At 41.7% G+C, this 27,517-nt stretch overlaps 2 protein-coding genes across 8 annotated transcripts in view; both read right to left on the bottom strand.

Annotated features, from left to right (window-relative positions):
• The window catches only part of gramd2aa (GRAM domain containing 2Aa), a 34,863-nt gene extending 17,842 nt beyond the window's left edge, over positions 1 to 17,021 (bottom strand). Inside the window, exons 1-2 of one of the 5 annotated variants that reach the window (XM_030080922.1) lie at positions 16,733 to 17,021; positions 7,509 to 7,613 (exon numbers count right to left, since the gene is read on the bottom strand). In XM_030080922.1, coding sequence (XP_029936782.1) covers positions 7,509 to 7,613; positions 16,733 to 16,872 — 245 coding nt within the window. In that variant the 5' untranslated portion in view covers positions 16,873 to 17,021. Of the gene's footprint in view, positions 1 to 7,508; positions 7,614 to 11,258; positions 11,471 to 16,732 lie in introns of those variants that run through there. The other 4 variants (XM_030080914.1, XM_030080949.1, XM_030080939.1 and 1 more) reach the window with 4 other exon arrangements.
• A 1,360-nt stretch (positions 17,022 to 18,381) lies between these two features.
• Positions 18,382 to 27,517, bottom strand: part of znf609b (zinc finger protein 609b) — an 86,163-nt gene continuing 77,027 nt past the window's right edge. The window contains exons 5-9 of one of the 3 annotated variants that reach the window (XM_030080873.1): positions 23,276 to 25,598; positions 22,729 to 23,095; positions 22,192 to 22,575; positions 21,875 to 21,953; positions 18,382 to 21,098 (exon numbers count right to left, since the gene is read on the bottom strand). In XM_030080873.1, the coding sequence (XP_029936733.1) occupies positions 21,880 to 21,953; positions 22,192 to 22,575; positions 22,729 to 23,095; positions 23,276 to 25,598 (3,148 nt within the window). In that variant the 3' untranslated portion in view covers positions 18,382 to 21,098; positions 21,875 to 21,879. The remainder of the gene's footprint in view (positions 21,099 to 21,874; positions 21,954 to 22,191; positions 22,576 to 22,728; positions 23,096 to 23,275; positions 25,599 to 27,517) is intronic. The other 2 variants (XM_030080865.1, XM_030080882.1) reach the window with 2 other exon arrangements.

Raw genomic sequence — 27,517 nt, 5'->3', positions numbered from 1 at the left:
CATACCGCTGACTCACCAGGTTTTTTTTTTTTTTTCAGTTTCATAAAAATGTAACAATGATGCAACAATCGTGTCACAAGATTGTGGGCATTAAAGTGGTGAACACTAACCGCTAGATGTAGCAGCTGATCCTGTTGGGGAAAAGCAAGCCCAAGCAGGTCCAAGTGGTCAAAATTAAAATCAAAATAGTCATTAAAAATTATGTTGTAATCAATTTATATCACTATCCTCTGACATATGCAAAACCACAGGTTAAAAATAGGGCTGCAACTAATGATGAATTTTATTTTCAATTAACATATCAATTGTATTTCCCATTAATCTGATTTTTTTGTCTTAAACTGTGAAAAATAATGACCAGTGTTCATTAGAAGTTAGCAGAACCCAAAGTGATGCCTTCAAATTGCAGCCCTAGTCTGACCATGAGCCGAAAAACACAAAGCATTAGTTTTATACTGAGAGAAAAACAGGTAAATGCTAGCATCACAGTGATTTTAGTAAAACTGTGATCAGCAAAAATGTTGGCCTTTTTTACTCGATAAATGACAAAAAAATAAATAAATAATCAAAATTATAATCAATTATCTTTCTGTCGATGGAGTAATCATTTAATGACTCATCATTTCAGCACCAGTTAAACAATCAAACTGATGCTCATTGCACTGAGTGAATATAAAGTACAATGAACTGCGATTTTTAAATTTTATTCCCTGATTTGTGTCAGACATCATTTTGTTTTTACTCGTTTGAATGATTAATTTAGTCAACAGATTTTTTAAAATCATAATATGGCTTAATTAATGATAATATTGAATTGCTACCCAGCCATATGTCCAACTGTGTAGTGTGATGTTAAAGGGGTGTTAGAGAAAAGTAGAAAGATGAGGATGAGAGTGGCAGCCATGACAAAGACTAAGAGAGAGAGAGAGAGAGAGAGAGAGAGAGAGAGAGAGAGAGAGAGGCAGGCTAATTAAAAGACAAGACTAGAAATAGACAGGAGGAGAGTGACAGAAATGGCCAGAAGCTACATTTGTCTATTTCAGTCACAATATATGAATAGAAACAAGTCTTTTAACCTACAGTATGTTTAAGTACTTTTTTTGTACTATATACATACAACATGCAGAGGTTCTTACATGAAAACATTTATCCAAGCAAACTGTTATGTGAAACAGGCTTGCATATTTCTTACTGTTACTACCAGATGGACCCTATTCTCTTTCTACTTTATTTAGCTGGGATTTTTCGACTTTTTCAAGAGACTATTATAAAGTACTAAGATCAATAAAATGCTCCTTGTCTCCCGGGATAGCTGTTACACACAGCAAGCAAAATAAAATTCTGCCTGCTATTTGAAATTTCCCATGAGTGTCAGCTACATTTACAACGAATGCCAAGCTGTGAAATAGACTACTGGCAGTACTTATGTCAATTAATTACCTGAAAAAAACAACAACAAAAACAAAAACAAAAACAAAATAAATACATTTTTAAGAAGTCTCAAATATGATTATTTGGGCCTCTGTGGTGGTGTTACTCTTAAATGGGATAGTTAGTATACATACAGATAAAGATGTACACACACACACACACACACAAAGAGAGAGACAGAGAGAGAGATGATGGAGGGCTCCAGGCTGGAAAAAAGACTGGAACAGGGTTAAGTGTCAGAGCTGAGGGTTTGACAGATGCTGTGACATCCTGCTGTGTGTATGTGTGTGTGTGTGTGTGTGTGTGTGTGTGTGTGTGTGTGTGTGTGTGTGCGCGTGTGAGTGTGTGTGTGTGCAGGATGAGGCAGTTGTTTACAGCAGAGCAGCACAGCTGTGACACGAGCATCCCTGCCAGCTCTCCTGGCTCTGGTGGAGGCATTAAAGAGACTTAACACCCACTTTACATTCTGCATTATCTTGAAAACAGCGAGCTAAACGGCAGTGACAAAATCCGCCTTGCACTGTTTTCATGCTTCTTCTTCTATTACCAAATGGGAAACCAGCTGCCTTCCTGCAGCAATGCCAAACAGCTCTGCAACAAATAGTCCATAAAATAAGCCTCCATACAATAAGTGTGACATTAAAAAGGATGACCTAAACATGAGAGGCTGCAAAGCTTATCCACAGATGAAAAATGAAACATAGGTATATGTTGTGTTCCTCCAACAGGAAAATCATGTCGCCTATTCTTCTGGATATCTTAACATCTAGAGGCCTTAGGGCATAGTGTTTCCCACACAACACAACTCCTGTCCAAGTAGTTTGCATTCGCGTGCTTATGGTTGGAAAATTGGACAAAGTCCAAAGTTAAAATGGTCAAGCTCACGACAGTCCAGCTAGGAGGCAATCTTAGGCTATAGCAGGGGCTAGTCCTGTAAATACTATGGGAAACCAAATGTTGCAGCTTGAGCATTAGCAAGGAAGATACATGTCTTTTAAATGTGTCGAAGTGGTTCACTTTTGGTGTTTTTGTATGAAATTAACGTCTCTTTGCTGTGTTGGAAAGAGCAATAATGTCGCAAGTTGGGTGATTCGTGCTACATCTCGAATCCTGATTTCTCCAACTAGGACCCCCGACATAGGAAAGCATTCAGGTGCTACTTCCGATAAATCCAACGGCAAATGAATGCAGGATAAGATAGTTATATATTTCGGCGATTTTAAAGAAGGCAATCTGTATCTTTCCACCCTCAAAGCGTATGAATTCAGGGCAGATAGACACAGCTTGCTGATTTTTTGGCAGGATAAAGCTCCCAGTTCCCTGCTTGCTCCCCAGGGCTGTGGAATATGCCAGGTATCTGTGTCATTGTTTTTGGAAAGAGCTGTTTCTGCTGAGTTTCCAACAATGCAAATTTTCCTGCAGCATCGTACTGGAATAATGATCGGCAAGACCACCACAGACTGGAAACCTCACCAAAACACACAGAAACTACCTAGACGGACACACTGCCCTAGGAGTCTGTGAGAGATCATCTTGTTTGTATTCCAAATGAAATGTTCCTTTAAAACACAGACTCCCTTAACAATTTAAATGAGTAAATGAATTAAATTAAACAGAATGGCACAATAATGCATAACGCAACTTAACTGCCACGTGGTCAGGTCAACAGGATTTAAACAGAAAGGAGAAGAAGGAGAAGAATGTGTCACAGATGTGCCCAAAATACCTTCTGTGTTGCATTTGCTGCATTTCATTATGTGAATCAGCTTATCCTAGATGCTTTGTTATCTCATTATAATCATAACCCTAGAAAAGCCCTGCTGTTAGCTTGTGAGTGTGTTAGGAACAATGAGGCTGCTTGTCTGTGTGCACTGCTCTTCCTGCCTGTTGGATGTTGCCTATAAATAGGCTCCACAGTGGCTCTGCACTCCCAGGTGGAGAGAAGAGAGTGATTATTAAAAACACAGGCAGCTCTACGGGGACTGACTCACTCTCTAGTCTTCTCTCTCACTCTCCATCTGTCTCTCTGCTGCACAGGATCCAGGTCTTAATCAATGCTGCTTATATCTAGGTGAGTGAAAGTGGTGAACTGCTACAGACAATTACCATCGAGGCTTTAGGATGCTCTACAGTTAGGTGTCTAAGTAAAGCATCATTAAAAAAGGGTCGTGCTGAAATGACACAGACAGGCAGTTGTCTGAGATATCATAGCCTCGAAAACCTGTCATGGCCTTTCAGGAACTAACACCACTGTTATGTAGAGCAGTCTGCTGGCACAAGCAAATACATTTTCAGTACAGAGGTGCAAAAATATTCCAAATATTAAGAAATGATCTTATATAATGAGAGGATAGCAGCTCCTGAGAATGAACTGTAACAGTTTCTTCAACTCATGGATGTTCTTCATTATTGTTTAAAAGACAAAGATTAAAAACAAGATATAGGCTTGACACATTTTATCATCTTGTCTTCATCAAAAGCCTCTAAATGCCATGACACGCCAAGTCGATGGTCGGCTGTCGGCCAATATTTGGTCATCAGTGAGCGTCTGTGGCTCTAGTTTTTGTGGTGTGTCCGGCACCGTTGGCACTAGTTGGACGACGAGAGATCCCGCTGATTGGCTGTTCAGCTTAGCAAATCAGGTCAGCAGGAGAGAAAATAATTGTTTTTTCAGCTCTACCTCTTATTTTTGTCTTCCACAACCAAAAGACCAGAGGCTATGAACAGCAGTGTCAGCTGCAGCTTCTGATCAGATATATTCTTAATTAGGAGTAGCTATATTACAAAATTGTCTGTGGCAGGTGAGAGGAGTATGAAAATGGTAAGCAAATGGTGCTTTTTAACAGTTTATGTATCCGCATTCCTGAAGAATACAGACTACTGCCACCTGCTGGTATGGAGAGTTATTGCCTCTCATGCAGGCGCACAATGTAAGTGCTAGTTGGCCGTTGACAGGTTGTCTTTGCGGTGTGTTTAAGTGCAACTTTTTGACTTCAATACTGGCCACATGAGGCAATGAATACCTGCTTTAAAAAAAGAAGGTGACAGTTTTACATCAGCAGAAGTTCTTGACCATATATTTCATGTCCAGGTTAACTAGTGTCATAATTTTCCAACTCAGCTGAGACACAAGATTTTCTCAGATATTCCGCACAGCCAGATGGTGATTTGTTGGTAATTCATCATATTGCATAAGTCAAAGTGAAATAGAGGTTAGGACAGCCTACCTAAAACGTGGAGCATGTTCTGTATCATTGCAGGTAGTAAATAACTGGAGCTGAACCAAATCATTACCCGGGTCCAGAATATGGGACTGAAATGCTTGGTGCTGTTAACACTGGGCTCAAGTCCTGGACGATAGCAGGATTTTAGGTCAGTATAAAAGGAGTACAGAAAAACAGCCTCGTATTTGACTCGATGTTATCTAATGGACTTTGAAAAGGTTTCATAAGCTTGAGAGATCGGAGAGGTTTGTCCACCCATACAGTAACCTTGTAATCCTTCAACTTAAGTGAAAACATGAAAATCACCAAAATTAGATTTGCAAGGTTTTCTTGCCACAACGGTGATGAGCACTCTGAAAACTGGCGGACTAAGGAGCAAATCATGTACTTGTGACGTTGTGCGAGTCCCACTTGTAAGCTACAGTATGATTCATGTCTTCCCCCTTATCCTCTCTCCATTGTTTTTCCTGTCCAATCGCTCTCAACTGTCCTGCCCAATAACACATAAATAACCCTAACTCCAAGCTGAAAAAGAAAAATTGCCTGCCCTGACCATCATTTTACAAGCTGTGGTTTGGAAATAAAACCAGACCTGCTTCATGTCAGCTTACAGCCCTGTGAGAAAAGGAAAATGTTACTGGGCCTGGGGTGCTGGGGTGTGTGTATATGTGTGTGTGTGTGTGTGTGTGTGTGTGTGTGTGAGTGTGCACATGCGCATTCGTCCATGTGTCTTAGTGCCCTTGGCTGTGAGGCTGAATAGTGGAGCTAATTACAAGCTGAAAGAATCCTAAATGGAGTCCTAAATTAGACAGCGAACACCTCCCTTCGGTGGCTAGCATAGCAGCGGACTCCCAGTCAATAATTTAGTTGGAGAAATAGGAAATGGGAGTGGGAGCACTGAGACAGGCGGATGGGTTCACTGCGTGTTCATTTGCCCTCCAGGTAGTCATAGGGAGAGAGAGGAGCGATGCGGGAATTACAAGGTATCGTCAAACTGTCAAATCAAAGCATCCAGCTAAAAGACTGATCTTTGTTTTATAAAGGCTGCCCTGTTTTATCAAGGAAGAAGAAAACAACAGGTTGGGGTTCTTATTCATAAAGGAGCATTTTAAAGGCGCAGTAAACCCATAACTGAAAATCCAGTCATTTACTCAGCCTCATGTTAGTCAAAACTCCACTCCACAAGTCCATAACACCACCAAATACACTGCGTCTAGCTCATGCTGCTCCACATCAGCCTTTTGCAATCATAAGTTAACTAAGTTACAACTTCAGAAAGCATTTCTTCAAAACAGCTCGTGCAGCAGAGACCAAGTGATGTGCTGTCATCCTCCAGTGGCACTTGCTAGGCTGCACTGTCATTGTCCCATCACTGTCAGTGATGAAAATACATCAGATAAAAGCGTAAATGATCTTCCATCGACTACCACAAAACATCAGTTAAAAATCGAGTCAAACGGCAAGCCGTTGTGCAGCAAGAAATCTGACCTATTTTAGTCCCTCACTTTTTGACAGATTATATAAACCTCTCATGTGTTTTACTCAGGTTTTAGGTTCCCTGATTAACAGAGATGACACAAATTTCGTTAGTCTTGCTTTTTGTATTGCCTGGCTGCAAGCAGCGACCAGCAGGGCTTCACTGATCAATTTCTCTCTGAGCCATTAATGGTCTGCAGCGTTTCATGTCATATTTTAGTATCTGCTCAGCTTGCCTGGAACCTCAGTGGACGTGGTTCCAAAAACGGTATCCGGTACCAGATGCTAACCTGAACTTACTTCTTACATTCTGTGTAATGGAAAAGGGGCATTAGTATCCCCCTCCTGGGCCGAAATCAAGTTCAAGGAGTTTTACCTGTAACCGTGATGTTGCTAATTCCAGACCAGTGAAACAGCCTTCACAGCACGGCACATCGCGCTAACCTCATACAGCTAAAAAGGGCTGTTTGGTTGTTGTGTATTTGGTGGCCATATGAACTTCAGTTGAGTTTGAACTAACATGGGGGGTGATCGGATAATGACTGGAAGTTTCATTTTGGGGGTGAATAATCCCTTTAATTTAAGAAACCACACACTCCGTACTCATAAATTATGAAGTGCAGCACTTTTCTCGGCGAAAAAGGCGGGCGACATACAAGATTAGAATACTGCTTGTACCAGCAGACGTGTGTTTGGGTGACTCTGGTGCTGGAAATGGTTTGAGGTCTGAGGTGAAGCACTTTCTACTTACAGGGCAGTGTACGGTCAAGCCTGACGTGTACATAAGTCAGTTAAGGCCCTCCCATTCATTGAGACTGCTAACACATAGCATGCTTCACTGCTAAATCCCATCCTAGAACAGATTTCCTGGGATTATAGTGCCACCACGTCAAATCCTTCTTATCTAACACACACAGTCTCTCAGTCCCAGTCCCACAAACACACAGATACATATACACACGCATACAGGCAGAAAATTCATTATGATGGATTAGAAGCTCTTACTAAAGGTGCAGCAGCATTCTGTAAAACTACAGCTATTTACATTTTCCATATGTAGTTATCCCCAGTATATTAAGGCAAAGAAAGTTAAATATATCTCTGTTTGCAGTGTCTTTGTGTGCATGTATGTGTGTGTGTGTTTATGTGTGTGTATGTGTGACCATTGTTTAACATCAAATACAGCTGAAATAAAAGCTCAGAATAAGTGCTGTGTAAACAAATCTCCTGGGGCTCTAACTCATGACCGTGCACAGGATACAGATGGTGTGCATGCTTGAGAGACGGAGAAAGAAAAAGCATAGACAGATGTGTGTGCTTCTTCTACATAGAGCAAATGTGTGGATGTGTGTGTGTGTGTGTGTGTGTGTGACTTGCCTGAAGTGGCCATGTGTGTCGTCGTCCTTAGAGGGGTCCAGGTCCTGCGCTGAGACCAGACCAGTCTCCTCGATCTGCTCCTGCTGCTCAGTCATGGTCCGGGCCCTGAATACACAAACACACAGTCGAAACCAGGCCCCTCTCCACGGGACATTTATGTACACACACAAAAATGTTGTTTTTTTCCCCCCAGATCTGGCTTCAAAGAGAGCGGCAAACAAGTGGACTGCGGCTTCGGCATCAACACAGTGGACTGAAGCTGCATTCAAAGCCTGTGCCTGCCTGTTTATGCCTCTTAAGATGTTTTTGTTCAGCGACACAAGCAGCGCTCAGTCTCTCGAAAGCAAGATGTAGGAAGCCATGCTATTTTTTTTTTTTTTTTTTTTTACTTGTCTGTGTTTGCTCTCACCCAGACATCTACAAAGGAACAGAGCACCTCAAGAGGTTATGCAGATGGCTGAACTGGGGCGCAGCTCAGCGCTCACATAATAAAATACACATCCATGTCGAGAGGAGAATACTAGTGTCATTTATAGTGGCTGACCGATGTGGGCTTTCTGCAGATATTTTTTGTATATCATGAGCGCAGATATCGGTCTATGCAGATTACCTCAAAATGCCAGTTATCACCCCGATTATATTAGTCACAGCCAAATTCTCTGGTCCGCATGTCTACATTTCCCGCGTTCAGTTCAGTTTATATCAGGCACGGTAAAAACAGCAAAACACACAACTAAACATAGTACAAATACAATATAATAAGGGTCCACATGATAACTGTCGATTAACTACAGTGCATGTTGGGCATTTTATGCCATGCTGTATGTATATATACTATTTTTTTTATTTTAACATTTATTATTTTTTTATTTCTAAAATCCAAACTTTACAGTGACAAACCTGCCCTGTCCTGCATGACAAAAATAGTCTATGAATAAAAAGACATGAATGTGACAGTGAGGTGTTTGCTCGATAAGGTGCCTCATGCCTCGACTCAGGCACAATGAAATCGTGACAAACAGATAGAACTCTGACAAACCCAAATTGAGGTTTCATGTTTACTGTGATGGATTATCACACTGAGAGTCTGTGGAAGTTGTTTTGCATACTGTACAAACTGAGGGAAGGAAAACAAGCCCTGATATCTCCACATACACCGACTGTTTGCAGAGAGCAGCAGGAAGAATGTAAAGAAAAAAACAAAAACAAAATACAAACAAACAAACAGATTTATCTTTAAATAGTACCTATTTCTCTCATATGGTATCATTACAAAATATTACAAAATTGTCCTTACTCTTGCACATATTCTCTCTCTCTCTCTCTCTGTCACACACACACACACACACACACACACACACACACACACACACACACGCACGCACACACACGCACGCACGCACACCTGCCCCATGCCATGTTCTCCTCTGGGAAAGGGGAAGTAGTTGCCAGCTGCCTGCCAAGCATAATTACAGGTATTGATGGAAATGGGCTCCTGCATGCACAGTTTCCTATGTGTTATCTCTAATTGGCCAGAAACAACACATGAGCTGCTCAAACAATAGGCTTTTCCTGCTTCTAGAAGTTAAATCTAATTGCTTATCTGTGATCAAAGATGGGAGCACAGGGGGTCAGCGACCTGCTGTAATTGGTGGAGATAAAGTTTGTTGGATCTTCCTGCCTAAAGGTTGAGGTTAGGGGTCACAGAACTTAGATCTAGATCCTGGATCTTTTTTTTTTTACAGCTCTCTGTGGCCTAAAGACAAAATGGAGCTTTGTGCTAGCAGCCATGGAGCGACTCAAAAGAACCAATTGTTCAAAAGGGGAGGGTGCAGTCGTGCTCAGCTGTTCTTCAGAAGGAAACGAGTGGTGGATTGTAACCACAAAACATCACAAAACTGACCTGCTCAGCCTCAAAAACGCTTAAATCAGGTCCTACTTCCTTAAAATCTTAACTACAAACACATAAGACATTACCAAATTAATCCATGATACATTTGTGCCAATCTGAGCTTTTCCAGACTAAAACTTAAAATCCTTCAGAGCCAAAGTGATCTTACATCATGTTGTCTTAATCTGAGGGCGCAGGGAACAGTTGATACTTGGGTATTATCAAACACATCCACCATGAGTTGACATCCCATGTATTTTGACACTGGATGACTATTTGGTTACCTCATCCACAAAACATTTCTTTGCAGCGTGAAGATCTTATGAAACACACAGACAGCAATAGAAATGACTCTGGAATAAACACTGTCATTACGTCAATGTGAAAATGAACCAAAGACATGGCTGATATTGTGAGACGAATTCTGAGGAAAAAACGGGCTTGACCATCACAAGATGTTTCACAGTCATTTGTGGATCTGGGTGCCTTGAAGGAATACTCCAATGTTTGGGGCAAAATACCCGTTTTTTTCTGACTCATCCAGACTGAGACAAATGTTTGATAGCCTATTCACCTCTGTGTGTCCAGTGGTTCGGTTCCTTTCATTTTGTGTTAGCTTAGCATAATGACTTGAAGTCTATGGGAGTCATTAGCCTAGCTCTGTCAAAGAGAAAATATAAATCTTAAAGCAACTCCAAAGCTGTTTTATTTAGACAACGTATCATGTGTATTTGAAATGCATGTGAACAAGTCATTTTAGGAGAAGTTAATTTGTGCCGGATCTTTCCATACCTTTAGCGGTTTCACTGACGTAAATATAAATGTGTGTATGAAAGTTTTGTTTTTATATATATATCCCAAGACGTGTATTTTAAATACACACGATACACTGTGTAAATAAGACAGCTCTGGAGTTGCATTTTGATGGAGCTAGGCTAATGACTCCCATAGACTTCAAGTCTTTATGCTAAGCTAACAGGAAAAGCTACCCATAGAAACTAAACCAGTGTTTGTTCAGAGGTGAAAATGGTATCGAACATCTTGTCTCAGTCTGGGTAAGTCAGAAAAAAGGGTATTGTGCCCAAAACGTAGGAGTGTTCCTTTAAACAAAAGATTAAAAACAATCCAAAAATAAACAATGATTGCTGTCTCAGCTACACCCCAATCTGTGATTTGTTATGACAGCCTCTCCATCATCCTGCTGCACTGAACTGTGTGTCAGCATCTGTGCTCCAGCAAACGCATGTACTCAGACGTGTCTCTGAACTGTCAGCTCGTGGATGGCAGAGAGAGAATAACTTTGAGCCAAAGAGGGAGAGGAAGCGGAGCGATGCTTCACTTGTAAAGCTTTGCTGCGTAACACCAAATGTCATGCTACTCTTTGTCACGGCCACACAAACATGCAACCCATGTCGACTGACGCTCTTTCCCAGGAAGACGTCTGAGCATCGCTAATGGGCCGCTCAAAGAACTCCAAAGGCCGACTTCCAGTCTGACTCTACACTACTGTCAAATCGATTAGTTACCGATCTGTTCCATGAGATGCGAAATGCTGTTCACACACGACACTTTGACCACTGAAAGGTTTGTGGGCCACCATAGCCACAGCTTCACACTGTCAAACTAACCAACCAATCCCAAAATAAACATTATACATAACATTTCTTCCAAATTCTTCTCAGGATACACAAAAACTGCTGGTATAGCAACCTTGTCCTGTTTTATTTGAATGTTTCTCTACCTTTCACACTGCAAACTCGTATTTTACACAGAGTTAGACAGGTTTCAGACATGATAACTTTGTTTGCAAACACTAACAAGTAAATAGGACTGGCTACACCAAGAGAAATTGAACTGACCTCATGGCTCCTCAAGCCTCCCTCCTTCCCCTCCTCTACATCTGTCCTTTAATGGGCTAACTGTCCTTGATATGAATGATAATTGGCAGCCCTTCTCTCCCTTCTCTCTGTCTCTTCCCTCTCCTCCTCGGCCGTCTTCGACTCACAAGACAAACATTGTGCGCTGTCACAAGGCATCTTCCAATCCAATTAACTGTAATCTCGTTAAGCCCGCTAGAACCTGGGACGGCTGTTAAAGGACCATCGCGCCATTTCTGCCTCCGGTCTCTCCTTCCTTCTAGCTTTGTGCCATAAAGACATTTAATTATTTATTTTTTTAAAGACGAATCAGAATTTGTCTTGCATGGACTAACTCCGCGTCCCAACCTGTTGAGGCTAAACACATTAAGTCTGCGTTATAAATCTGACTCCATCCCCGCCCTTCCCCTGTCCCTCTGTCACAGATTAAAAGCATATCACCAGAAGTGCGGAAATAGTTTATCTATTTACTGATTAGAAAATCACTTGATTATAATAATCATAATTATAATTTTATAATTTATCAAATAAATATGAAACAATTACTAGTTACAGCTTCACAAATTTTATGATTTGCTTGCTTTTCTTCATTTTGTATCACTGCAAATGAACACTTATGGAGCTTTCTGGCTGCTGGTCTATCTATCTATCTTTCTATCTATCTATATGTACGTCTACAATTTAAAATATTGCTTTTAGATCCATCAACTTGAGACAGGAATTTATGTTTAGCATGTATAGACAAGATGATTTGTCGATTAACAGCAAATATAATTGATAGATTAGCTGATAATGACAATAATTGTTAGTTAGGCTACCGCCTTAACACACACAGAAAAAGCTGCTGAAAGGGTAAGTCTGTCAACAAGCCTCCCGCCCCTTCTCTTTCTGTGCCTCCCAGACACCTGCAAAGTCTCTGAGGTGCAGCTTTTTTCGGGCGCAGGTGCTCCTGTCTCACTTTACAACAGCATCAGCACAGACACAAATAGAAAAGTGCCCACTGGATTAAAACAGCTGCTGAGAGTTTGCATTGTGTCAGGCAGGGCCGCTTACAGCCAGCAGCTTGTGCAAAGACACGTGCAAATCAGTGGGCTAATAAATTATGAATAAGTCTTTTGTGTGTCTTTCAAAGCCAGTGACAGTTACTTTTACATATTCTATCAGTTTGGCTGGCGTGCACTGTGGTGATTTTGAGCTTAAAGGGCACTTCCACAACTTTTATGGACTCTTAGAAAACTGTAAGGAAGCGAACCCTGCAAGCGTGCAAACACAACTGCATTGTTACTGGAAGAAGCGATGTGTGGTTGATTTGCATTGGGTGTGTTGAGGAAAAGGTCTAATTTGGCTGGCTTGCCTTGTCTTATTATTAGAGCGAGTGAGAGATGTGTGTCCTCTGGGGAGAAGTCCTGTGACACTTGAAGTTTCTCTCTGGTGAGTGGGTTCACAAATGACACAGAATGAATCCAGCAAGGACACACACTATGCAAAAAAGTAAGAAATCCCAAATATCATGCAGGCTAATAAAAAATAAGAACTGATGGCAGCCTATAACAGAAAACTTTGTTGTTTGCTGTGCACGTTTTCGGCTAATATAAATAAATGTCAATCTTTTTGCATTAGTAGGCATTATGTTGATTTTGCCCATTCGTGCTATTGTTGTTCAAGCCAAAGTTCTGGGTTTCCTTTTTGTGTTGTTAGCACTATATTTGGTCGAATGACACTTCACAGGCACAAGTCGATGAAAACTACAACAAAACCACAGCCTTTGGACTCTGAGATACTGTATCAATACTGCCTGAGACCTCCTGAAATAATCAGCACATTATACAAGCACCTGAAAACAGCCTTTGATGATAAGGACGTTTGTTGTTTTGTTTCTTCCCCCCTAGGATCCAAGTCTTATGACTAACAAAAACACGATAAAGAAGCGTGATTTCTTGAATAATTAAAAAGCACAAAACATGAGTAAGTCAGTAAGACAGTAAGTGAGTAAGTAAATGGTTTGACAACATGAGATGAGCTGATGCTGACATCTTATCGGCGTTTATGGTATAATTTGTAGTGTCATCAGCAGATATTTAGTGGAGGGTTTTATTGTATGTATGCACTTACATAACCAAATATCACACATATTTCACCCACATGAAGACAGAAATGAGGAAAGGGGAGAGAGAGAAATGAATTATTTTCTTAAAGTGGGCTTCGCTGGATGTTTTGTTAGTGGTTGAAACTGTCTCATGACCAAAAAATACAGAAAAACTACATTTTTTAAAACAATATTCTGCCATGACATGACTAGTCATTAGCAGTTATCCATTTAAGTTAGTGTGCACACTGAAAATCTTAGCTTGCAGTACAGGACAGTGTTAAAGCAACGTTGGACATAATTAATTACAGTTACATTACCTTACTTCCTGACATATTCGTGTCTTTAAAACGACTACAAGTACATTTTGTCACCGAGGAGTAGTTTTGGGTGACAAAAAGTCAGTGTAACACTTGCCTTCTCTTTAATAGCGATGCCTGAACCCTCCAGCTTTTTCCCACCAACGGACCGGAGTTTCATTAAGTTAGCCAGAAAAAAAAACAGGCTCAAACCGGAAGAAACGGGATTTTACATTCAAAATAAAAGCCTAGATGCTTCATCTCTGAGAAATAACAAACTAAGATGCAAAGGATATCTAAAACCAAAAGGTCAAATGATTTTGTAAAAATTGTGCTATTGAGTTACTACCATAGCGCGATTTCGTGGCTGTCTCATGATAAAAGCAACCACCCAATAAAATGTTCACACTATGAGATCAGTAACAAAAAAGTGGATTGTGTGAATGAGAACTTTTTTTTTTTTAAACATCACAAAATTGACTCTCGTTAAGCCATGAAGCCCCATGTGAAGTGATTTTGCTGATATGATATGAAAAGATATTGTTTATATGCCACACTTGTGCAATGACACATGGACTGGTTTCTTTACATGGAATGGTTTCTTTGTCTGTTTGATAATCAAAAGTTAAAAAAAAAAAAAAAAAAAAAAAAAAAAAAGTTAAACAGCATGTATCATTTAATAACTGAGTTAAACACATAGCCAAAAGTGCGTAAAACGTATTGACAAAGTGAAATATGGTGATATTAAAATAGTGTTTATTTTTTTTCCCCCGATAACTTATTCATAATGAATTGAAACCATTTTTTTATTTGCACCGTGGAAGCCCATCAAGACCCCCCTGCTGGCTTCTCACTTTGAAAAACACATGAATTAGATAAGATTAGCTAGACTTGTGCTCATTTTGCCCAAACCACCCACATCTCGTTTTAAGTCACAACTACAAATAGTCTGTGCGTTTTATTTTTTTAAGTCGGGGGACCGGAAGTCCTGCTCTTATCCGGGGTGACTTGACGTTGCTCAGTTTCTCCTACCTGTGGCTCCTCAGTCTGCCGCCACTTTTCTCCTCTGTCCTGTCGCTCCGGAGCTTCACCAAAACCCCCAAGTGTCCATTGAGTCTGTCAGGCGAAGCTTCGTTTGTTTTCCCACGGCAAAAAACAAAGTGACCAGCCGGTAGAAACGACTTAGGAAGCAGAGAGCCGTGTTTACCGTCCAGCCTCCTGACAAGTGCGTGTGACTGAGGAGAGGTGGGCTGAGCTTACCTACAGCCCGGAGTGAGCCGCATGTTTCTGCTCCCCCAGGGGACTCAGCGCAGAGGAGAGTCGCTGTGTTGATTCCCCCGACTGCCACTTCGACTAACCGAATAACAGCGTTTAATTAGCGATTGTGCAGACTCTGTTTGCTGTTTCCCTCAAATTAAAAAAAAAAAAAAAAAACTTTTCCCCACAGAGTGACCAGCTTCAGTAAAATTACAAAGATGCTGAGAAGATGTTTTTTTCCTCTTGTATTGGTATCGTGTTTTTTTTTTTTTTTTTTTTTTTTTTTTATCATATTATCATCATCATATCATAATCATCATATTATAATTTTTGGCGACAGAGACTGCGAATGATTCACGATTTTGGTGGCAGCGCTGATATTTGCACCGTAACTTTCACTTTCATGATGTGGACAGATCCTGACAGTTTTGTAATGACTGATTTATAGTCTGAATGGTGTTATGCCACGCCCATATTTCGCATTTTTAGCGCTCCCTAGTGTTTGAGTTGAATGAAACTTTCAGAGTATGCTTCAGGTACTGATGTGGACATATCCTGCATGTTTTGTAATGACTGGCCGAACCGTTGTTGACTTTTGTCCATTTATGTTCTAAGCCATGCCGCTTTTGAAGTTCATTGGTCAATATCTTGAAAACTAAATAAATTATCAGCAAGCTTGATGCAGCTTTCGATAAGCTTGGGCCAGTGATGATCCATAGCGAATTTGGAAGCAGTCAGACCTACAGTCCAGGAGGAGATGTCAAAAAATGTGTTTTTCAAAAAATTCAGAGTCAGACTTACGGCATAGGAGTTATGAATTTTTAAAGTTAAAAAAATTTTCACCTTTAATTCATGTGGCCAATTAGGGTCAAATTTCTTGCACAGGATTTGCACACAACTTCCCACCAGTGCAAAATTTCATGTCTCTAGCATTTACCATTTCACTGGAATTTGCAAAAACAGCTGTTGTATTTGTATAGTAGGCCTGTACCTCTAAAAAGTGACTGTAGGATTACTATAACTGTTGTTTATGAGGATCCCTCCTGCACAGAGTCCAAGCTGAGACGTCGCAGGACAAGACCGCAGGCTGAGTCAAGACTGCTTGGCACAGCAGACAGGACTTCTGTATGAATATACAACATGGCCTCCCCAGGCACCGGAAGCACATGGATCTAAACACTATCGAGGCACCAGCCTGCAGCCCATCTCCGAGGAGAGAGACTGCTTTGTGAGGGCCATGCTGGCATGATGAGGCACTGAGCTTACAGGAAGACACTGGATTAATCTGAGCTCTATCAGTTTAACGAGGCTGTAGTATACACGAGGAGCATTACATATTCTCTCTATGGAGTGACGTCAGAACCAGAAACAAAATACACGTTCACTCACAGCTGACCGGCTGACTGATTTGACAGGTTCTCACTAAAATGATTAATGTAAAAAATATCATAATCATTTCCCAGTACAACTTTTCTCTTTGCATGATTTTGAACCACAATTTTCTTCTGTACTTTCCATGATGTCCAAGCTATAGTTGGCTGCAGCATTTTTTGCACAGTTCACATCTCAATTGTTTCCAAGTTTAAAAATCTTTATTCAACTTTCCGGCTTCTCTCCATCTGCAACCCCACCTCTGTGACTGGTGCACATTTAATAAGGGAAAGCAATAAGGGCTAATGGTTTTACCTGGATTCACCTCAATAGTGGACTACATGAAAAGAGGAAGAGTTGCCTGAATTTTTATATGTTAAGTGTTCTCTCAGTGCGTGCTCAAGAAAAATTTGGCAGGCTGCTGCCAGGTGGTGTTTACTGACCTGGCTCTGGTGGCTGCTATCCTCTGGCTACAGGTACCATGGGGGTGGCGGTGATGGAAGAGCTGGCAGTATCTGTCCCGGCCTGGGGCCTCGTCGGCAGGCAGGGCCTCAGGGCTGGCTGCGTAGATAGTGCATCCCATGAACACCTCCTGGAAGTCAGCCCTGTTTACCCTCAACGTCCTGGAGCGAGCACAGAAGAGCCTTCCTCAAGGTATCCTTCCACCGAACGCCCTGTCCTGATGCCAGCCAGCTGCTCTCTGGAAAAGCCATTGGCTCAGCACATTGCCGTCTTTAGCTCACCCCCCCTCCTCCCCAATCCACCTCCTCCTCCTCCTCCCTGTGAGCCTCTCCTCTATCCAACCCCTCTGAACCTCCTCCCTTCTCCCAAGCTGAGAGCATAGAGGATAATCAGATTTCACATTTACACTCAACAAAATCATCCCGGGCGTAATCACCCTCAGTCACTGCTGTTGCATTATGTTAATGCACACAGAGAGCGCTCCCGGTTCAGGAGCATTACGGATAGTTAAAGAAGTCCTGACAGCCTGGCAGAAGGCTGGGGAGTGAGTGTCACAGCAGCAGCAGAAAAAAGTCAACGAAAGGTTTAACAATGTGTGTGTGTGAGTTCAGCGAGATGCCGTACAGAGTGGAATGTTGACAAATGGCTGGGCACAAAGCCTTAAAACTACCGTTGGATTTGGTTCACCAAATGCCCCGTGCTTACAACAGCCTACAACACAACATAACACAACACCTTAAAGGCAACTTTCTATTTCAGAAATGCGAGAGTGCCACATTAACTGAAGCTCATAAACTCAGTAGCCACTTTATTAGCTCCACCTGTATAATCTAATGCAGTTCAGTGCAACAGCTCTGCCATAAATTCTAGTTTCTAATGTTCAGTTGTTTTTGACATTGTGGAGAAAGTGTAAATTTAATTCTATGTTTATTATTGAGGCTGTAGTTTGCAAAGGTCTTGTACCGGACTGCATTATATTAAGAGGTGTTTTTATGTTTTTGTCCTCTCTGTTTATATATGAGGTGGACAGAATAGTGGGATCACCTCTCAGTAAAATGCAGAGCAGTACAACAGCACCACTAACTATGAGCTCAATGTCAAACATAGAATCGAATGAACATCTCTATTGCTGTGACAAAAAGAAAACCCGAGTGTTACAGTCATCATAAAAGTGAACTTTGTAGCAGAACAATGTATTGGATTGTATTAGGTTATGCAAGTGTACCTAATAAAGTGGCCACTGAGTGTACACTGTATTAAACCCACTGAGGTTGGGTGGTGGTAGTAAAACTCGACATTTCACACAGCTGAGGCTGTGGCCCCTTTAGACACAGTGCTCTCCTGTGGCCAAAAAGCAACAGTGCAGTTGATGTATCCCCAAGTGCTTCACAGTTGTTTCTAGAATCATACATTTGACTTGTGTAAAATGAATATATGGGAACACCGAAGAGGAAAAAAATGTGGAATGCCTAAAGTCAACAATTTTGTCATCAATAGTGCCTGAAGCTACTTTTAGTTGTAGCGTAGATGTAAAGAAGAATATTAGTACCATTAAGCAGTAATATTTGTTTTTGGCTTTTTAATTTAATGGCATTGACCAACCAGAAGCAAGTGAGCACTTCCCAGGGCAGATTGTCTCATAAAAAGATTTATTATTTTTTTTTTCAGCCCAAATTTACAAAGGCAAGTTACAGAGTATTGTATAAAAAAGAACCATGATAATGTACACTTTACACAAACTCCTGAAGGGAGGGGGGAGGAGGACAGGGGAAGAGTTCTGAATTTCTCACATAGAAAGAAATGAAGACATTGTAAACATCCTTGCAAGTACCGTGTTGGTACTTTGGGGTTTTGAGTGACAGTAGGTGGGTCAGGAAAGGACAAACGAGCAAGTGTCTCTGCGTTTTCACAGGAGAATATTCAACTAGGCACCAATTGAGACAACTGCTGGCCAATAAATATACTCTTCACCATGAAACAAATACAGTCCTGCAAAATACAGAGCCAAGCACTTTCCAATAAGTTGATAGCAAACATTACTTTTCTGGCTTTCATACACTTTAGTATATATGATTTTCACTGGGTTTTGTTTACTACTGAGATAACATTACTACTCTCAGAGAGAGAACAAATGCACTTGTCACAACCATTGTCTGATAAAACTATATGTATGCAGTCTGCTGGTACTAAAACCCACTGACTTTAATGACAACATCACAGCTGCCTAGATTACCCTTACAGATTAAGAAAAAGTCAAGGACCACCACATTCAGCTTATTTATGTCAGATCATCATTCTGCTTTGAAATGCGCACAAGTCAAAGATATACCATCTTGCGAACTTTGCGGGATGAGAAACTGGCAACTCAATATATGGAATGTCCTCAAACCACAAAATCAAGAGCTGCAGTTTTCAATTTCGAGTAGTGTTCTCGTCAAATAGTGTAACATCCAACTTCAAAGGGTATTTAACTCGAGACCGGTGGCTTTTTAACTTCGATCACATATTTAACAAATAAACTACAACATATGGAAGCTTAAAAATGATCATAAAACCAAATCGAATGAAATTGTAGGAACACGTTATTTGGACAAAACATTTACTGACAACATGGCCAATACCCCACTCTCATTTTGATGCATAAAAGAAACACCAAGACTTCTGTTCACAACAGACCACAACGTGGCGTGGGATAAAATACCTTAAACAATCAGCTATTCCACTGTTCCTGAACAAACTCAGACCATTACAGCACATCTAGCTCAGAGAATATGTGCTTGTTCAACACCCACAAACAGAGGCCCTCAAAAATCAATGCAAATGGCATATGGATAGAATTTCACTTAGAACCCCTGAGGTTAAAGAGAACTGAAACGTAATTTAAAGTCAAGAGGGAACTCTATGGGAAGAGGCTGTTTACAGTATGACCATGTAACAGTCACATTTTATGTGTGTTTGATGTTGACCAGACTTGGCTGAATCCAAATAGGGCTCCTTCTTGGATCAGAGTTGCACCACCAGTGTGAGTTCCTAGGGAAAGGCTAGAGCAAAGTGCTTCTTTTTGGCTGATTGGGCAAGAGAGAGCCTATCTGTGTCAGTCATGTGTGCGCGATCAAGGTCCCATTTTACCCAGTTTACCCATTTAGCTTTTGCTTCAAGCATTTCACTTGTTCTCTCTACCTTTCTCGGGCAGTTCATTCTCTGTGCCTGAGTGGTTCGTATTTGTTCTATAATAGTAGCAGTTGAAAGGTCTTTAAAATCATTCCTTGCAGCCATGATTGGTGTGCGAGTAGTTGACCATACAGTTATAGCACAGGCGCCTACTGAAACAAAGAGGCTGACAACCGATGTGGGTCGATCAGACTCTTCGACCCAGCTTTGAAAAGATCCAAAACTAGCTGCTGATAAGAATCCATGCTAACAACTGCCCAAGTGAGTGTAGTAAGCGTGAGTGTGAGGACAGATGTGGCCATTTCAGTGTGAGGGTAAATAGCAATGATACCAGCATTAGACACACACATTCAAAGATGAACACGATATGGAGCAAAGTACTGAATTAAAGTAATATCAAGAAAAGAAAACATGTAAGAAAAACAAAACATGAATAGTGTTTATTCTCCATTGAGGTGTATGCGGTCCCTTCGCAAAACATGACATCATCCCTGAAACAAGAACTGAAGGTTCAATGAGGATGGGAGTAACCGATGATGATGGAAAATGAAAACTTCAATCTCAGGGTCTTAAGTCTCTGAAGAAAGCAGCTATCGCCATATTCCCTCTCCCCATGAAATATAGCCAAACATTTGTCAAGTTAAGGATATACTGTTGTTTCACGGCATACAATAAGCCAAAGACATAGTTTCAATCATTTCAACATGATTCACTTTTCTTGTCAGTCTTTATTGTAGTTTGACTCCCCTTTCCCATCAGCCACCCAACCCCCCAAAATCCCCTGCCAATTTCTTTCTGCGCATGACAAAAAACAATGCAGTCAAAGAAAAAAAAAGCTGTTCTGGCAGTCCATTAGTCTCTTTTTGCATTGTATTTGTCAACAGTGCAAAGACTAGATAATCAGCGGGTAGGTGTTTCCTCTGCATGATGGAGCAGAGTGATGGCTTTGAACCTGGGTTGTATCAGTCCTGTGACAGTCCAAGGTTTGAGAATTTGGGGGTTGTTCACAAGGGGGAAAAAAACAACAGACTGCCTGGCCTTGGGGCAGAAGAACTAAAAATATAGATAGAAACACCATTCAACTGATGTCTAAAAGGTAACATCCGGGAGATCTTCTTCTCATGTGAGCCAGTCACATGAATCTCTGCAGGGTGGAGGTGTGACGGTCAGGTTTCCCTGTGACAATGAAAGAGAAGAGTCGTTTATTATTACAGGGTTACTTAATATTAATCTACACAAATGTACACAAAACATGCTGCATAATAACTCCTGCAAAAACCTTTGTAACTACTGTCTGTATGAGATATCTTGTACATTTGCAAATATATTGTGATGTGCTTGACCCTGAGTCCCACATTTAATTACTAAAATCATTCTGTTGTAAGTTAAGAGAGCTGCCACTAGATGTCAATGGAGACTGCACCAGCTTTGTGTCCTGGCGGGCTCATTCCATGTCTCTATTATCAACACTGTGATCCACTTGTCCTCAAAGGACCTGCTTAGGATGGATGAGCTGAGGGGCTAAGTGCTGCACTGCATATTGTGTTAGCTAGCTGTAGCGTGGTAAGGGCTTTGTTTGGCTAAGCCTTTTTACAGGTTGCTGCCTCTGAGACTGCAACATCAACATTATAAGAAAAGAGTCAAAGTCAGGGGCTTTTTTTTTTTTGGAAAATTAAACAAACCCAGGACCAAGGAACATTTTGCTTCACACTGACAGAACATGTCCCAGTCTATGCCAGCTGAATGCCAAAACCCATATTTAAATGCCAAAATATTTTTAACTGGAGCTCACTGCAGTATTGTTTATGTGCAGCACAGTGTCTGCCATCTGCATTTGTCTGGTTTGGCAGCACTGCTGACAGTTCACTTGTCTGCCCCAATATCTGTCTCAGGCTTGTGTTTTGTTTCAGTGTCAATCTTCTGCCTATCTTTCCAGCTAAGGGGGATCTTACCGTTCTCACCTCCGTGCTGGTGGGTAGAGGGAGGGGGCTGCTGCTTGCTGACTGGCAACAATAGCTGATGAGGAGAGACCTATGGTGAGGTGGAAAATGTATGGCTATCAGTGATATTTCTCATGCTAGTTTTGAATTTCTGTCAGAGATGTGTCAAATGCAACTGCAGTAATTAGAAACTGTCTGCATTTCTGTTATATCTGAGTAACTTGCTGTGCCTGCTCTGCTCAAATATATGTAATTAGTATAACCAAATGTCTGATGTAAATAATACAAATCCAAACAGCAAGCATGGGGAAACTGATTATGAGACTGACCTGTGGCATAAGACAAGTCATATTGCCCTGAGAGCAGAGGGTATCCCAGGTGGTGGTGAGAGGGCATGATGCGCTGGGAGGGCGAGGAGCGTGGTCGGTCCATGTCTCTTTCTCTTTCCCTGTCACGCTCCCTATCCCGATCTCTCTCTCCACCAGTTCCTCCTCTGTCCTGCTCCCTCTCCCTGTCATGGGAGGGCTTGTCACTCACTGTGGGGGATTTGCTCTTGTATTGGCTGGCATGCTGATGCAAGATATCCAGGGCTTTTGAGTCCGATGATGACTTGGTGACAGTGGGGCTGGCACGAGATTTGTCATTGCCCTCATCACCTCCGGCCATTTTACCACCATATGGAGAAAATGGGTAGCCTGCAGGCAGGTAAGAACCTAGGAGGGATGAAAATTGGTTGTACAAATTCAGTGATATTTTAAGTTAAACAAAAAAAAAAAAAAAAAGATACACAAGAAATCTTTTTCTTTCATAACTGACTTCAAGACCTCCAACATTGTCATGCATTCCTAGTTAATATAGTGTCATACCTGGGTAGTTCTGCATCATGACTGAGGGCATCCCCCTGTATCCAGGGTGACTGGGATCATAGCCTTGTCCATAGGGGTAGCCATGCATGTAGGGCATGTAGCCTTGGTGCTGTGCTAGTGGTGATGAGAACTGCATGTGGGCATTAGAACGTGGGTCCTTGCTCATGGCCCGGTGGTCCTCAGAAGAGATCCTGGGATCAGTACACTCTTTGCCCTCCTCTTTGGGACCACCACTACTGTCCTTGGGCCTGGGCCTGTCATCCTTAATTTTCCGGTCACGTTCCCGTTCTCTGTCCCTTTCGTCTTTCCATCGGGGCTGCTGTTGCTGGTGTTCATCTTCTGACTGGGGCTTCTGGCTCTCAGGGTACTGTTGAAGGAGAAAAAGAAGACCAGAGGTAGATCAAATTAGTGACAACGTTATTGTCACAGCTGACAATGTTAAATACTGATTTCATGTGAACAACTTGATTCTATAATCATCTGTGCAATGAAATAAAACTCTCATTACAGGTTAAAAAAAAAAAAAAAAAACTTAGGTAGTATTTACCTGTCTGTACCACATTGCCTGCTCCATCCCTGCCTGTCCTCTGGACTCCAGCCCTTGCTTGGACTCTTCCTTTCCATGGTGACCCCCTTCAGTCAGTTTCATCTTCAGCCCTTCAGCTTGCTGGGACTTTGGGTCCTCCCCCTTGATGTTTCCCATGGATTTTGAAGAGGGCTCAGAGGGAGAGTCCCTGGATTTGCTGGGGGGCTGTGGTGTCTTGCCCAGGTCTGACTGGCTCGGGGCTTTGGAGAGGCTGGGAGGCATGGGGCCCTTTTGTTTCCACTCCTCCTTCATGGAGGATTCTCTTTCTTTTATGGCTACATCTGATTTCTTCTCAGCAGCACGGTGCTGTTCAGCCACCTGTCGCTGCCGCTCCTCATACTGTTGCCGATATGCGGGGTTGGTGTTCATCAAGTGGTTATGGTAGGCCTGATCGGCATGGTATGCGTAAGGGGAAGCGTAGGCATACTGGTTGTAGTAGAGAGGCTGCATGTACATGTTGGAACGCTGCTGGATGACTGAGGGTTGCTGTTGTTGCTGCTGCTGCTGCTGCTGGCCAGGGGCACTGCTATCAGCTTTCCGGTCTTCATGAGCCTCAACCTTGACTTTTTCATCACCTTGGTCCTGATCATCCTCCCTTTTGATCTTAACCTGACCCTCAGCCATTGGGGTACCTGGGTTGGGCCCACTGGGACTTGGGTTAACGTAACTGGGTGAGTAATAGGTCTCATAGCCAGCGTAGTATGGAGAATCTTTGTTGGGTGTTTGGTTTGGGAAGAGGGCTTTTTTGACACCTTCCCTGATGCCTTTTTCATCTGTTCTGACTTTAACACCTTCTAGTTTCCCTTCACCATCCTCGCCAGCATCTGAGATGTCTGAATATGCTGGGCTGTTGGTTTTGACTGATGAGTTGTCTGCACCATTCTGGGTTACTACGTGGAGCGGTGTGAGAGGCTGTGGCATCCCACTGCCATCCATCCGACTAGCTACACCAATGGATGGACTGGGGGCATTGTCAGAGAAGCTGTAGATCTTGTCAGCCTCAGCCTTGATGCTGGCCAAGCGACTCTGGTGAGGGTCTGAGGAACCATTGAGAAGCCCTTCCCCTTTATTCCCCTGGTCAGAAGATTCAGAGTATGGAAGCTTTCCTTCCTCCAATTTCCCTCCCTTTCCCGGAGGCTTGGGACTGTCAGCCTCCTTTGCACCTTCTTTCTTCTTCTTGTCTTTCTTCTTCTTGTCTTTGGAGCTGCTGGAGGCAGAATCTCCGATGGCAGGGGGCTTAGGCTGTGCACCTTTCATTTGGGGGCTTTTAGGGATCCCTTGCATCATAGGTGTCATCCCAGGAGAGGTGTTTGGGTTTCCTGGAGGAAAAGAATAGATCTGTTGAGATGCTGCAGAGCCAGCACCAATGGGTCGTGGTGACTTCATATTTTTCTGTGCCATTTTGTCAGCTTTTGTGCCACTGCTAGCCTTTTTGGATTTGTCTGAACCTCTCTTCTCATCTAAGCCATCATTACTGGCCTCATCAGTGAGGCATGGCCCATCTTCGCACCCATCCATTGGAGTACCACCCGTTTCTGGATCTGTATCAACAATTTTCTTTTTACTCTGCTTTGAGCCAAACTTGCCAGGGGATGGGGAGGGACTCTGAGCATCAAAGCCCCTTCCTTTTGGGGTGACTGAACGTGCTGGAGACAAGCATCCTTTCTGTGAGATTGAGGCTCCATTGCAATTCCCTGGTTCAGGGTGGAGAGTGGAGTCTTCTCCATATTCACTGTCCCCATCTAGGTCCAACTTTATGTCGTCGTCATTGTGGGCACGGGCTTGGTGGTATTTGAGACCATTTATGTGCTTGTACTTCTTGTTGCAGTTGGGGTGTGGGCAGTCAATAAGAACAGGTGAGGGGCAGCTGCGATCAAGGGGCGGTGGAAGAGGCTCAGTCTTGATAGAAGGAATGGGAAGACCTGTCGGCCCTACTCCTCCGCTGTTGGAGTTAGTCCGCATGCGCTTGTTGCCTTTGGTGTCCTCTGAGCTGGAATTGGGTTCCATGTCTGAGGCTGGTTTAGTCTTGCGTTTTCCAGCTGATGAAGGACTAGCCTTGATGTCCTCTGTGTTGCTATTGGGTGGTGTGCGGCGCTCTGATGGCGTTTGGCTCCCCCTTCGCCCCTTGCTATTGGAGGCAGCACGCGTCTTGTTGTTGTTGGTGCCTTTGTTGTCTGATGAGTTGCTGTTCTCATTGATAGGTGTGTTGCTGTTGGGTCTCATCCTCTTGCCTCGACCACGGCCATTCCTCATCTCCAGGTCACTTGTAGGGGATTCACAAAACCTACAGTAGCAAGGAAAAGCATGTATAAGATTTAGTGGTACCTCAACATACCATTTCGTCAATATCAATGTCACCATAGTAACATAGTTTTCACTTACATCACACCATGGAAAAATACTGAGAAAATAAGATAACAATGGAATAAAGTTATATCATCCAATTTATTTGAAAAACAGATCAGAATAACAAAAAACACCGTGCTGTGCAATTTTTAATCTGTTAGTGCTGCAGATTTTTCCAACAATATGATCACAGCTGGTATCTTAGGGAATTATGCTCTCTACATGCAGGTAGCCAGATTGTGCAACAAAACATCTAAGGAAAGTAAAGCATATTGACAATAGAATTTGCAATATGATTTTCCAACAGGACAACAAAAGATGTAACTATCTGTACAAAAAGCTACTACTACTACAAAGATACCTTGTTTTAAAATTACCTAAAACAAAGATGCCATGATAGAATATTAGTACTGGAGATTACTGCCATTTTAGTATGCAAAAATTGCAAAATATTAAGGAGTGATCCTGGGACTCAAACCCACAGATGTTCAGGTCTATAATACTGATGTTGAGGATGTCGAGGTCTTAATGACTCTTGGAGCAATGATGAACTGATGGGTATATTCATTCACAGTAATATAGTGGGAGAGATTGATATCTTGGTGCAAGAAAATCCTTTCAGTGACATTTTGTCAGCTATGTATATCCACGTTTGTATTAACATTGCTGTGAATAGTAAATAATTACTTGGCTTTACTCTCATGAATTTGAGTTAAATTTGGTAAGTATATTCCAAATATATCCAGATGTGTTTCAAAGGTTGCTTAAATAGAGATGAGGAGGTCTGCAAATGTTATCAAGGTCCATGTGGTGAAGCTGCTAGAACCCGATTGTTTCTGTTAGGATTATTTTTCAGTTTCCAGATTTTCTTGTGCCTTAAAAGTATCAGGTTCTCAGAAACCGTAACAGCTATAGTTCCCAAACTCGCTACTCACTAAAAAACAAAACAAACAAGCAAACATACAAAAAAAAAAAAAAAAAACATTGGCCAGATTGTGGTGCTATAACAATAAACTTTACATTTTGGCCTATAGTAAGTCCCAGAAACAAAAATCTTTTTGCTGGATTGTGTGTGTCTAGAAGAAGATATTCATGTTTTAAAAAAAAAAAATCACTTTGTGGAATGGGAAGATTTTTCACTATTTTGCATTTTGCCCAAAACATTTTTTTTTCACTACTCCATTAGCATCAATTTTGGTACACCACATATCTGGACCTAACCGGAAAAAAAGTAGTTTTTCAGATTTCTGATATGTGATACCGTTTCCGCAAAATTTGCTTTTAAAAATCTGAAGGCGATGCTACTTTGATGAAACTTGCTGTAATTTATGAACACATTAAAATACCAATCTGAAGTCTGAAACACTTGTTCAGGAGTTTAATGTATCCAATTGTGTTGCGTTCATTGGGCATCTGGCACACAGTTATCAACTATATCATTGTGCCACAGAGCATATGACAATTCTAAACCATCTTATAGGAAACTGAGAAAATGTCAAGAATGATGAACAATCAGTACAATTTTACAGGTTTGATCCCCTTTAAGGCCTTCTATGTCCCTAATGAACAATGCCAGTGATGCTCAGTATGTACAGCATTGTTATGTCTCTGCCCTTTCATAAAATACTCCAAATGACAATTTGACATTTTGTGCATTCTATTTTTCATTATATTCCTTAGAAATGAACAGTACACCTGCACTTAGAACAATGTGGATGAACAGAAGACCATCAATTTCCAACTAAATAATGACAAGTAACCATTAGAGGCAGAGGCAGTAAACATTCTACCTGCTCTGTAATCATAACATACAGTAATTCAGATCCTCAAAATAGCAGTTGAGCCTCATGTCTCCTT

Source organism: Myripristis murdjan, chromosome 3, assembly GCF_902150065.1.
Source record: "Myripristis murdjan chromosome 3, fMyrMur1.1, whole genome shotgun sequence".
Lineage (NCBI taxonomy): Eukaryota > Metazoa > Chordata > Actinopteri > Holocentriformes > Holocentridae > Myripristis > Myripristis murdjan.
The sequence above is the reverse complement of the archived record's forward strand: the minus strand, read 5'-3'. Positions and strand labels throughout refer to the sequence as shown.